The sequence below is a fragment of the Schistocerca americana genome, chromosome 2 (assembly GCF_021461395.2).
Source record: "Schistocerca americana isolate TAMUIC-IGC-003095 chromosome 2, iqSchAmer2.1, whole genome shotgun sequence".
NCBI classification, from domain to species: Eukaryota; Metazoa; Arthropoda; class Insecta; order Orthoptera; family Acrididae; genus Schistocerca; species Schistocerca americana.
Window position 1 is genome coordinate 329,794,994 of NC_060120.1, and position 12,144 is coordinate 329,807,137.

The following is a 12,144-nucleotide window of genomic DNA, read 5'->3' on the forward strand; positions in this document are numbered from 1 at the left end:
TGAAACAGACAGTACTGACACCAATGGAATCTTGAATTTAGTTTGATGGTATATGATACTCAATATGGAAGTCAAGGGTAAAATGGCTTTTAAAAGAAAGTATCATGAATGGAAATTCATTCGAAGTTGGTGGATGTTTATAAGAAGTCTGCTGCTGCATTTCCAGAAAAATAGATGGCAGAGAGCAGAGACTGAATGTGGCTACACTTTGCTTGAAGTTCCATCAGTACAAAATAAGATACTTAACAGCAGGTTGAATAAAAGTGTGTGAAACAGTTGAAAATACAGGCATACAAAATGAAACAGTATAGTACACTTTACTTGAAGAATTAAACAGAAGAAAGCAAAGAAAGTGTCACATTAGACGAATGTTCACCATAGCCCAATATGCATGCACATAAAGTTATTTTGGCAATGGGAAGATTTGAAATAAAAATTATTTGGAACAACACCCGTATTCATTTTTCACCCTCTGACTACTGTAGATAAGTATTTTGCAGAACTTTCAAAATAATACTCCACAGAAGAAATTTAGCTACAAAAGTGTGTTGGACATCGTGCATTGCGACAAAAGGGGATTATGTTGCAAAATAGTGCACAAAATGCCAGGCAAAGAACTTTTCACTGTCCCTACATATGTTTCACTGGGTGCATATTTCATTTGAACTCTGTGAATTCACAATCAATGAAAAAACATGGATGCCATGACATTACATCAAACCAATATGTACTTATGTTGGACATTGAGCAACAATTTTCAAGGTATTTAGATGTCCTTCTGAAACTAGTCATTGCCTCCTCAAGAATCAATCTTCTGCAATTATGATTCTGTTTCCCATATTATAGTAGCTATCTTCACTGGTGTACTCGTGATGTTTTTGTTGTTTACATTGCAAGATTTGGTTGGGACCAATTTCACAAGTGCCATTTCTTGTCGGTATGTGCAATGAACATCCCCGAGATGATAACCCTCTTAACTCTCTATTGTAATGTGCAGTACGGAGCAAGAACAGTAAACTCACTCTGTAAGAAATGACCCAATCTGCAAAATTACTTGCAGATGTTACTCTTGACACCAAGAAAGCAGTTTAAGACATACTTGTCTCTCATACCTTTCAAAGCACCATATAGTATAAAATCAATCATGGACACTGTATGTGCAATAGTTGTCTTAATATATTTACAACATACAACATGGGTTGAGCTCATTTTATTTGTGTGTTCAATAAAATGTGAACTTTCTCAGCAAGTAACTTCAATTGCTTTCTAGTTTAACGAACAATACGATAGATTTATTTTAGTAATCTGTAACCACTGCATTCTGAGCCTAGGGTCGTAAATCTTCAGATGATTCATGGAAGGTATTTACACTGTAAATACAAGACGGCTTCTTGTTAATGCATTGACTGCAACAAGGCCAACGCACGGTCACAGCAGAGCTCCACATCTGATGCTATGGCCCGACCTGCCAGTGAAATGGACGTCACTATGCTTTGCTGGTAGTCAACATATTAAAAGACAAAGAGATGACTCATGACTATTTGATTATACCAAACAGCCCTTTTAAGTGGAATGGTACACCCTTTCCAACCAATCTTGTAGAATCAGTGCTGTTCATAGGCAACAGTTTAATGTAACTGCAGAAAATTGAGCCCAAGCACTGAACTTGGTGGCAAATACATTGCTTTTTCTCAAAGAAAACTTCCACAGAGGGTAAATACAAATATACATAATTTCAACCATTTACAAATCTTTTGACAGGGTCAGGCTTTACACAAATAGCAAGTCATTCATTTTCTATTTCATTCATTATTATTGGAGGCACACTTCTCAGAATGAAAATGAAACATCACACAATTTATAACTCCATAAATATAAAAGTTTATTTACAGTTTTATAAAAATAAATGTCTTAACACACACACACACACACACACACACACACACACACACACACACCCGCGCGCGCGCGCGCGCGCGCGCGTTAAGCATTTGTTTTGTGCACACGAGATCATCCAGATGCAAATGCACATCACAACTATATTACAACACTGAAATTAAATACTTAGAACCAAGCAACTACAAAACCATTCAGTCTAATAAGGAACAATGTTGAGAAGTTAAGCATCTCTCTGCTGCAGAGCTGCTTTTTACACCTGAGTATGTATCTGTTGTCCACATCACATTTATTTAACAAACAGACATTACCAACATATGTGCAAATTTAAACCTGCTCCTGAAGTTAACACTTAGATCTTGCAGCAAGGAATTTTTTCTCTAGGTGTCTACCCCTGTCTCAAATAACAGCATTATTTCCTGACTGGCCACAATGCATCACTTAATAATGGTAACTTTACCATGCAAAAAATAAGTGAAGAATGATCTCTATGATGTCCGCTCCATGGTGTGAGACTTTAACTGCAACAGGTATTGGACATTAAGTACAGCCCAGAGTTTTTGTCTGCTCTCCAAAATCACAAAAAACCATTCTGCATTTCACTCATTACAACAAGGCAGCTTTGAATTACAATTCATTATAAATACTGACATTAGGGACTCTTAAATATGTTTCAAATTGAAGACAGCTGTAGCTGGATACAATGGAATGCATATCTGTGTTTACAGCTAATACAGAAAAAAAACATGCCTTATTAACATTTAGTTTTGACAGTTACAAATGTTCACAGTTTGAGCAGGCTCTCTACTTAAAAGGCATATTTCAAGGGCAACTTATGTCAGAAGAAAATACATGCGCTCTCCCTTTCCACTCCTACTCTCTGTCCAATGATAGTATGTAGCACTTGATCCTGGTATCAGAGTTCAGCACCTTCTGTCACATCCCTCCATTGTAAAAAAAGGCCTGACAATTTTAAAAATACAAATTGATAATTTCTGTAGCAGCTATGAATATCAAGCAGCAGCTGGTCTGTCATCAGAACTAGTATAAATCACAAATTTTCAAATCGCAGAACAGCAGCACCATTGTCATTATGATTTAACTATGGTTTTTACATCTCTTGATTTTGACTGAGCATGACACTGAATACAGGATGTGAAAGTGCCACATGGTATGAAGAAGCTTACACTATACACACCAATGCAATAATGTTGGATCTTGAAACAAAATACTTGTACTCAATACTGTGTTCAACTGCAACAAATGAACACTGCATTACATCCATCCAGGGTCAAAGAACGCTTTCCTCAAGCATAAATGCACTTAACTGCAGTTAACACAACAATCACTCCGTAGTTTTGTGTTTCAGCGAAACAACTGATGTTCCACAAATGAGAGGGCATTGTGCACATACACAACTTTACAGCAGAAAAATAATTTAACAACAGCTGACTACTTATATAAATAGTATCAACTTGGTGTTGTTTCATTTTTCTTCTTAGCCTCAGCCATAATGGTGAGGGCTCCACCTTTAATCATGCTCATTGCCAGATCTTCTCCAAGCTTCTCTGCTTCTTCAAGGTCCATATATGAGAGAGATGCTGGTGCCATGCTACAAAACAGTTTTGGCATTCGGTATGGGCATTTGCTGCAATATAAAATTCTTCCATTAGCTGGTGTATTGCTGTGGTATGTTTTACAAGAGCTACACTTATCTTCGATCACAAAACTCAGCTAATGACACACAACAAAACCCGCGTTTATACCATTCAAATACAGTAATACTGCCATACATAAAAGGAAAAAAAACTACAACCAATGAAATTTTCCATATTTTCTTTTGTCCATTTTCCTTGAAAGTTCATTATTAGTGCTGAAAACTTTATATTCCACAGCTATTCATTTGATACCTCTAATTATTACCTGTGCAGGTGCAAGTACCCACCTGGGAGGCTCACCATCATCATCTTCTTCATGATACCGTACGTGGCATACGGCTCCTCTCTTCAAAGTTTGTGAACCATCCAGGCTCCAGACGGCGCCAGTTAATGACAGTGTGGCTCTTGGTGTGCCATCTGTGTAAGAAGATACTACAGCTACAGGAGCGGAGCAACCACCTTCTAATGTACGCAGGAATGCTCGCTCTGAGAGTGCCCTCAGGGCTGTGGCACCATGATGCAATGGTTCCAATAATGAAAGTACCTCAAGGTCATCCTCACGGCACTCCACTGCTAGGGCACCTTGGCCCACAGCGTACATGAGTTCATTTGCATCTAGCATCTGTGGGAGGCAAAGCTAAGTAAGTATATGTGGGAACCACACACACACACACACACACACACACACACACACACACACACACAGAGAGAGAGAGAGAGAGAGAGAGAGAGAGAGAGAGAGAGAGAGAGAGAGAGAGAGAGAGAGAGAGTACTTAGCAGATCCCTGAAACAATATTTTACCTCATTATATTTAATTATTATTTCAAAAGTAAAAAGTTTTCACTCTACAAGTTTAAGGTTCCAACAATATATCAAAACACACTTGAAATGTGTGAATTATACACCACTAAAGTGAAACTAAAAGCTAAATGAAGGTATACCATTTAGGTTTTTGGATTAACTAAACGCTTTACCAAACTGTCATCTTTCAACCTCATCTAGTCCTCGAACTACACTGCAGATTGATATTTCACCACAGCCAAGTTTTCATATGCACATTCGTAGGCTTTACTCACTCACAACCAAATTGTCAGCATCCAACCTAACCTATACCCCAGACTATGCCAAAGATCAGTTTTTCAGCACAACTTACATTCCATCATGGTGTTGTGGACTTTTAATTTGTGTATGTCTATTGGGAGTCCTGAATGTTTTGGCTCCTGAAGGTACATACTGGGAAGAAATTCTGCCTCACAGTTTAAAGGAATATATATTTTTGGTCATGTAAGGCAGCCTCCCTTATATCTTCCCCTTTAAAATGACCAACGAGTACACATGATCACAAGTAATGTTTCCATTTTACACCATGGGCAAATAAACATTACTGGCTTTTTTAAAATAAATTCAGAGGTTAACTAACACAATAAAGTCATATCTGTTAAGAGGCACATTTCGAAGTCCAAGCTACAAGATGGGGGAATGACAAGATTGCCTTATTTATGGTGTTGTGATGGTCACAATACTGCCGTTCTGAACAGATTAGTGATGTCACTGCTCTCACAATTTTTGTAACATTAGGCATTTGTTTTTCCTAATCATCTGCATTAAATTAAATTTTTCTACATTTAGAGCTACCTGCTATTCAACATACAACCTAGAAATTTTGTGCAAGCCACCTCTTTTCTTCCCACAGCCTCCTTGCCGCTGGTCGTCAACTACACTACATGATACTTCAACTGGGCACCTCCTCGTGATCCTCAGCTGATGATGCAAGCTCGAAATTTGGCAAGTGCCAGTGATCGAAGCTGGCAGATTGTATCACGTTCTCCACTGCTTCAATTTATTTGTGTGCAGTTTACTGACACACAGTTTGTAAAGCTCACCAGGGGACATGCCTGAAGCTGACTGTTTCTCTTCATTACATCCAAGAGTAGCTGTGACCATGGTTATGAAATGACAATTGCATATATTTACATCCATTTATCACTTATGGTTCTGTTGGTAACACAAATAATTTAATATTAGTCTACTAAAAATACTTGTTATATCTTCCTTACCTCACTGATCCTCTTCTCCCAGTCCATCCTTTTTATACCAGCAGCAGCAAGCACTATGGCATCAAATGTGTCACCTTTGTCAAGTTTTGCCAGTCTTGTGTTTAGGTTTCCCCTTATATCTATGACTTTCAAGTGTGGATACTTCCTGTTTAACTGAGCCTTCCGCCTCAGTGAGCTAGTCCCTATAAAAATAAAATAAAAAATAGGTGTACCAGTATGTGTACACATAATATATTGTTATGTATTCATTAATCAATACAACAGAACATAAGAAACTCTTATCTATATCCTAGTGCCTGCAAGAGAACATACAATAACCAAGAGAGAGACTACACACAGATTCATTAAGAAATGAATCTAATCACAAGATCCTGTAACAATCAACATATAAACTAATAATTTTAATAAAAATAAAATTGTCTGTCACTGATATCACACCAAAGATGTAAATAAAGGGTCAAATAATTCACCAAATCAAATAACTACTGAAAATCATGGGGACATTCTGATGACACAAAGAGGAAAATAAACATAATTGAAAGTAAAATAGTAACATCACAACGAATCCAGATTTCCAACACTGTTTCCTATCTCACTCAGATATTGAGAAATTCAACAGAAATCATGCCAAAATCTCTCTACATAATCTGCCTCACTTCCATTGTTCCTTTAAAGATCATTTAAAACTTTATAGGCTCTTACCTATAACGCTTCCTTCTGGCAATGTTGATAACGTCTTATTACTGTGCTTTTCGTGCATAACTACTGCATCCCTCGGATCTTCTCGACTGAAAAAAAAAATAAAAAAAATATTTGAAGTATTAAAAAATATAATCTTAGCATAATTATTAGAATGATGATCTTATAAGATGCATTGAGACATACCTTAAGACCGCACCTATACACATTCCATATGGCAGAGTTGTTGGAAGATCTTTCAAAGAGTGAACAACAAAATCTACCAATTCATCCGCTAAAGCTGTTTCTAACTCCTTCGTAAATAAACTTTTTTCTCCTATTTTTGTTAAAGGTTTGTCTAATATTTTATCGCCAGTTGTGCTCATAGTGACTGGAAATAATAATGTACATTTTGAATGCCTTCATAATGATGCAACTGCTAAACATATCTTATAAAACCAACTGCAAATATTGATTTGAAACTTATTGTCGATAACATATCAACACAAAAAAATAGTATCTTACTGATTTCGAACTTCTTTTCTGGGTACCTCTCCTTTAGGCACGATACAACATATCTTGTCTGAATGAGGGCCAGCTGGAGGAAAAGAAAAGAAATGTATTAAAACATGTTTGCTGGGCTGTTCATGGTATTTTCTGAATATATATCCACACTTACATAGTAACTTTATAGTAAGCTAAAATACCGCACAGAAATTTAATGAAGCCCATAGGCTCTACGGAGAAATGCTTTCTGTAAGTGATGCTTACTTTGACATTAGGATAGGCAATTCTGCTACAAATGACACGAGTTGCGAAAGGTGTTAGACAAAGAATTTACTGCGATCTTACAATGCGATAGGTGTAACTAGTGAAATTATCAGTGACTCCATGGAAACAAATTCATATATCAGTGATGTAGAGGGACTTCGTACTTTCACCTGAGGTGGCTCTTTTTTTCCTGGTATGAAATAGCACACTGCAGTTTCAATTTAAGGTGACATTGGCGTTGTCGAAGTATTTCTACTTACGCATGGTAGAATAAACGAGGAAATAGAACAGACGTGTATCAAATTATAACCAGGTCGAGGCAACCTCTCACCGTGATTCGATTCCCTTAGAATTTTGAATTGACGCTACATTATCGTCCGGTATTAAACGAAACTAATGTTCCACTCGTTGGCCTTGCTCTAATACTTGATTAGGCCCTAATTAAGGATCTCAGTTCCAGATTTGCTCTCTCACCAGATCATGACACAAGAAACTCGTCCTGCGAGAAAATCAGTTAGTAACGGTTGACATTCCACGTGAAGACTTTCCTCCATTTTTAGTCTAATGGACATCACTACTGTCATCTGAGGGTGGGGGTGGGATGGTTGCTAAAAAATCGTGGTCATTCGTTCACAGCGAATCTAGCCCAAAAAAGCAAATCAGTTGCTACGACGGGACGCTTGTCAGTAATGAGTATTAATATAATTGCTAATGGCTACTAGAATACACACTTTAGTCTGGTAACAGTTAAGTTTTGGACACCCTCCGTATTTTTCATACTTCAAGTATGTTAATACTTAAACCACTATTAAAAACTCACCTCACTCTTCCTTGATCCGACACGGATGCAGTTGTCTCCCCTCATTTTGTACTATCTTTTAATGTAGTATATACAGCGGTTTTACTTTCGAAAGCTGCTCTAAACGAAGTAGGTCACACTTCCAGGCGATGTAATCACAACTAAGCACCAGATACACTATCACTAATTTTTATTCACATTCACCTTAAATCCACAATTACTGACACTGCAGTAGATTGTGGAAGCTAATATTATACGATTTGGGATTTCAAGTACGTCCTCATCAGTAAGCCATGGTCATTCATAAACATTTACTATACACAACCACACTCCAACCACTTCACTCCGCTCCTGTAGTGCTACTGGCGGACACTCACTGTTTCAAGGATATTTACGTCGATCTCACTCCTTATCGATATGTTGTGTCGACGCTGACTTGCTTTGTAGCTTCGGCCCCCTCCATGTTCGGCCCCACAGTACCGAACTCGCACGGAATCACCCGAAGCTGCTCGATAACTGCAGAGCAGCGAGCTCATTGTTACAGAACACAGACCCAACATCGTCAAATGATGAGGCTTACCTTTGCGCTGAGAAGACGGAAGAGAGAAGAAGGCAGTTGAGAAGAAGGGGCATTATATAAAGTCGGCAAAAACAATTCGTGGAAAAGTTGAAGCATCACTTGCAGAACTTTTATTCTTTATTTATCTGTAACTAATACTTGCAGCTCGCGTCAGATAATCATTTCTGCTCTCCTCGAATACACTGCTGGTACCAATACACTGGTTCAGTCCAATATTACCGGATCTGTTAAAATTGCATATAAACTAGGAAAGGAATACCTACTTGGACTGAAAACTCAGTTGTTCTAAATGGGAGGTTAGTAATATCTCTGTACATTGCGTACCGTACAGTAAGCTTTTTTCAGTAATAATCATAATACCAATGTCACTTCATTCGTATTCTAGCTAGAGAATCTAATTAACACATGTATGCAATGCAAACTTGCAACAGTTATTTTATCATCAGCGCTTTAAGTTTGTACACAAATAGGTGATTTGAGCTTGACAAATATTTCTTTTGCTTATTCTACACAAGTTCGTTTTATTCTTATTGACATCGTCACATGGGTATAACTTGCAGTTATACTGTTATTCCTGTTGTTGTTGTCTCTGACACTGAAATAATTTTTTTCAGGTTGTTGGATATTCTTGACGGTCCTCACTTTTCGTCTGATCTTGCAAGATTTCTTCTTGACACAATATTATAATATGAGCGATTTCCCAAGTTGTTACAAGAATATCCCTTTCTTGTCTGTCAGTTACATTCCAACTATTGTGTACAGAAGTCCACAGAATGTAAGTGTTGCAAACAGAAACATCAAGACTGTTGTAGAAAGAAATCTTTTGCCACCAAATTGTCTTTCGTTTGCAGCAGCCACTGTTCCAGTTTGTAGGAAATAAAAAGTCACGTTCTGATTTGTTAGTTCAGTGATGAAATTAAACGCAATCATGATATCTTGATAGTTTTTTGGGTGGTGAGGAGGGGGGGGGGGGGGGGTCTGGATGTATTTACTTTTCCAGTATACAGGGTGAAGAAAAATTCCGCAGTTGGAGAGTGGCATGCGATTCGTCTTACAGATTCAAGGTAAAATTTTATCTAGCAAAATCAAAAGGAAAATATAAAGGCTGTAAGACTGGGATGAACGTCCTGTCGACGTCGAAGTCATTAGAGATGGAGCACTAGCTCGGATTGTTTCAAGGATGGGGAAGGAAATCGGCCGTGTCCTTTCAGAGAAAGGATCCCAGCATTTGCCTGGAGCGATTTAGGGAAATCACAGGAAACCTAAATCTGGATGGCCGGACATGGGTTTGAACCGCCGTCCTCCCGAATACGGGTCCAGTGTGCTAACCACTGCTCCACCTCGCTCAGTCTAGCAAAATCAGATTGGGTGAATTTCGAAAACAGATGTATGAAAACGAGGAGCTGGCAACACTGTCACACTGTGCAGCACATCGGAATGTATAGTGGAATGTGTATCACCCTATTTTACTGTACTAGCAGTCGTAGCTCACAGAGTAAACTACTGGGACATCAACCATCATTGTTCGAATCCTCTTCAGGTTCCTTTTTATTTTTAGATGTCCATTCCTTAGTTCTCGTCGTTTGTAAGTAGGAAATCATTTTGTCACATGACAGTAGCCTATCACACGACAGTGCGATCCATCAAACTGCATGCATATGTCTACCAGCTGTGAAGTGCACAACCATAACTGCTCCTGTGACGTTCATGTAGGGCAGCTTCACGATAGAGTACACGATAAGTATGTTGATAGGCTTTTGGTGCTGGATGCATCCGATAACAAAGCTACTGCTACTGCTCGTGCGTACGCTGCACGATACCCTCAAAAATCGCGATAAGAATGGTTTTCGTCGCCTGGAGCAATGCCTTCGGGATATCGGTAATCTTCGTCCACAAGTAACAGACAGAGATCGTCCAAGAGCTAGACATACTCCACAAACAAAGGACGCACGTATTGAAACAGTTCACCAGTCACCTCGGCGAAGAACCTGTGATAGTCCAAGATAGTTCCAGATACTTCAAAGATCGGTCGCTGAGCCGCGCGGTCTAGGGCGTCTTGCACGGTCCGCCCGGCTGCCCCCGGCGGAGGTTCGAGTCCTTCCTCTGACTTGGGTGTGTGTGTCGTCCTTAGCATAAATAGCTTAAGTTAGATTAAAATAGTGTGTAACCTTAGGGGCCGATGACCTTAGCAGTTTGGTCCGATAAACTTTACCACAAATTAAAAAAAAAAAAAAAACAAAAAAAAACAAGTTACTGAAGTGTTACACGATGAAGAACAGCATCTATATCATTACACATGAACTCAACACCAGTGGCCAGAAGACTGCACTCGACGAGTACAGTTTCGTGAATGGCTTTTGCACCAAGTGGAAGCTAACGAACATTTTATGTAAAACATAATGTGGACTGACGAATCTAACTTCACTCGTGAAGGTATTTTCGACCTCCACAACAGACATTATTGGTCGGAACACCGCCCACATGTCGCCCATGAACGTGGCTTTCAGGCACGCTTTGGCATAAACCTGTGGGCTGTAATTGTGGGTGGAGTGATTTTGGGCCCTTACCTATTGCCAGACAAGTTGAATGCGCCTCCATATCCTACATTTTTTTGCAGTACTTTGACACATTAGAAAGTGCTCCACTGGATGTTCAGTGACATCTATAGTTTTAGCATGACGGTGCATTGCCACACTTCGGAATGAATGTACGTGATAAATATTTAAATGAACAATTTCCAGGGAAATGTACTGTTCGCGGACGTCCAAAGCTCTGGTCTTCTCGTTCTCAGGACTTTAATTCACTAGAACTTTATTTTTGGGAACACTTAAAGGAACAATTTTATAGTACCCAGCCATGGGTGTACCAGCCAGTTCAGCAATGGGGATGCAGGTGTGTTGTGTAAGGTCCAGCAAAGTATGATCCAACGAGTGGTGAAGTGTTTGCAAATGCAAGGTGGTTACTTTGAACATCATCTCCAAAGTGAACATTGCTCATACGTTTACATACCGGCTCTGTGAAGATAAACCTGAACTCAAACATACAGAATGGAATTATTTATATGTAGCATAATGTGCAGTCTAGTGTAGCCTACCTATTGTGTTTTTTGTACCTCATAGGTTACAGACGATGTTACTGTATCCACTGCTAATTTCTACTGGCTTTATTTGTGCCATGAACAAAACAAAATCTCAGGTAACTGAAGCCAGCCTTCACTTGCCTGAGATTGCAGTCGTCAGTGTGTGTGTCTATTTTTGACGAAGGCCTTATCGGGCAAAAGCTTTATTTGTGACAGTCTTTCTGTTGTGCCTATCTGCGACTCAGCATCTCCGCTATACGGTGAGTAGCAACTTTCCTTTTCATAATATTGTTACATTCCATCCTGGATTTTCGATTGTTTGAACAAAATGAAGTGGTAGTTTACGTATTTAAGATGTTCGTGCTATGTCTTAATGTTTAAATAAAGGTAACAGCAACAGAAGGAAATACAAAGACACAACATCGTGGAAATGTAAATTGAATACAAATTGATGCTTTAACTGAAAAAAGGATGTTTGGCGCACACACCAATCGAACATCAGCGAGTCTACATATCGTTCCCGCGACATTGATTGCCTCATCTCACTGAGTTTTTAAAATTTTTGTATTGGTCGTCGTATCTGTTCAGAATGGACGTCCCATGATGCTTGTTCAAGTTCATCATTG

General features: G+C 38.9%; 1 protein-coding gene across 1 annotated transcript; it reads right to left on the reverse strand.

Annotated features, from left to right (window-relative positions):
• Positions 1 to 2,164: 2,164 nt before the first annotated feature.
• LOC124595403 (porphobilinogen deaminase) lies at positions 2,165 to 8,243 on the reverse strand. Its single transcript, XM_047134132.1, has 7 exons — positions 7,881 to 8,243; positions 6,815 to 6,887; positions 6,497 to 6,680; positions 6,314 to 6,399; positions 5,612 to 5,793; positions 3,842 to 4,176; positions 2,165 to 3,544 (listed from the first exon to the last, which is right to left on the reverse strand). The coding sequence occupies exons 1-7, from the start codon at positions 7,923 to 7,925 to the stop codon at positions 3,367 to 3,369; spliced, it is 1,083 nt and encodes a 360-aa protein (XP_046990088.1). The 5' UTR covers positions 7,926 to 8,243; the 3' UTR covers positions 2,165 to 3,366.
• Between the last annotated feature and the right edge of the window lie 3,901 nt (positions 8,244 to 12,144).

Excerpts from the sequence above, each read along its gene's own strand:
- LOC124595403 (XM_047134132.1), bottom strand. The coding sequence starts at position 7,925 with ATGAGGGGAGACAACTGCATCCGTGTCGGATCAAGGAAGAGTGAG. Across the intron at positions 6,400-6,496 it reads TGTATAGGTGCGGTCTTAAG|TCGAGAAGATCCGAGGGATG; the intron begins GTATGTCTCAAT and ends TTTTTTTTTCAG. Across the intron at positions 3,545-3,841 it reads GATGATGGTGAGCCTCCCAG|CAAATGCCCATACCGAATGC; the intron begins GTGGGTACTTGC and ends TTTATATTGCAG.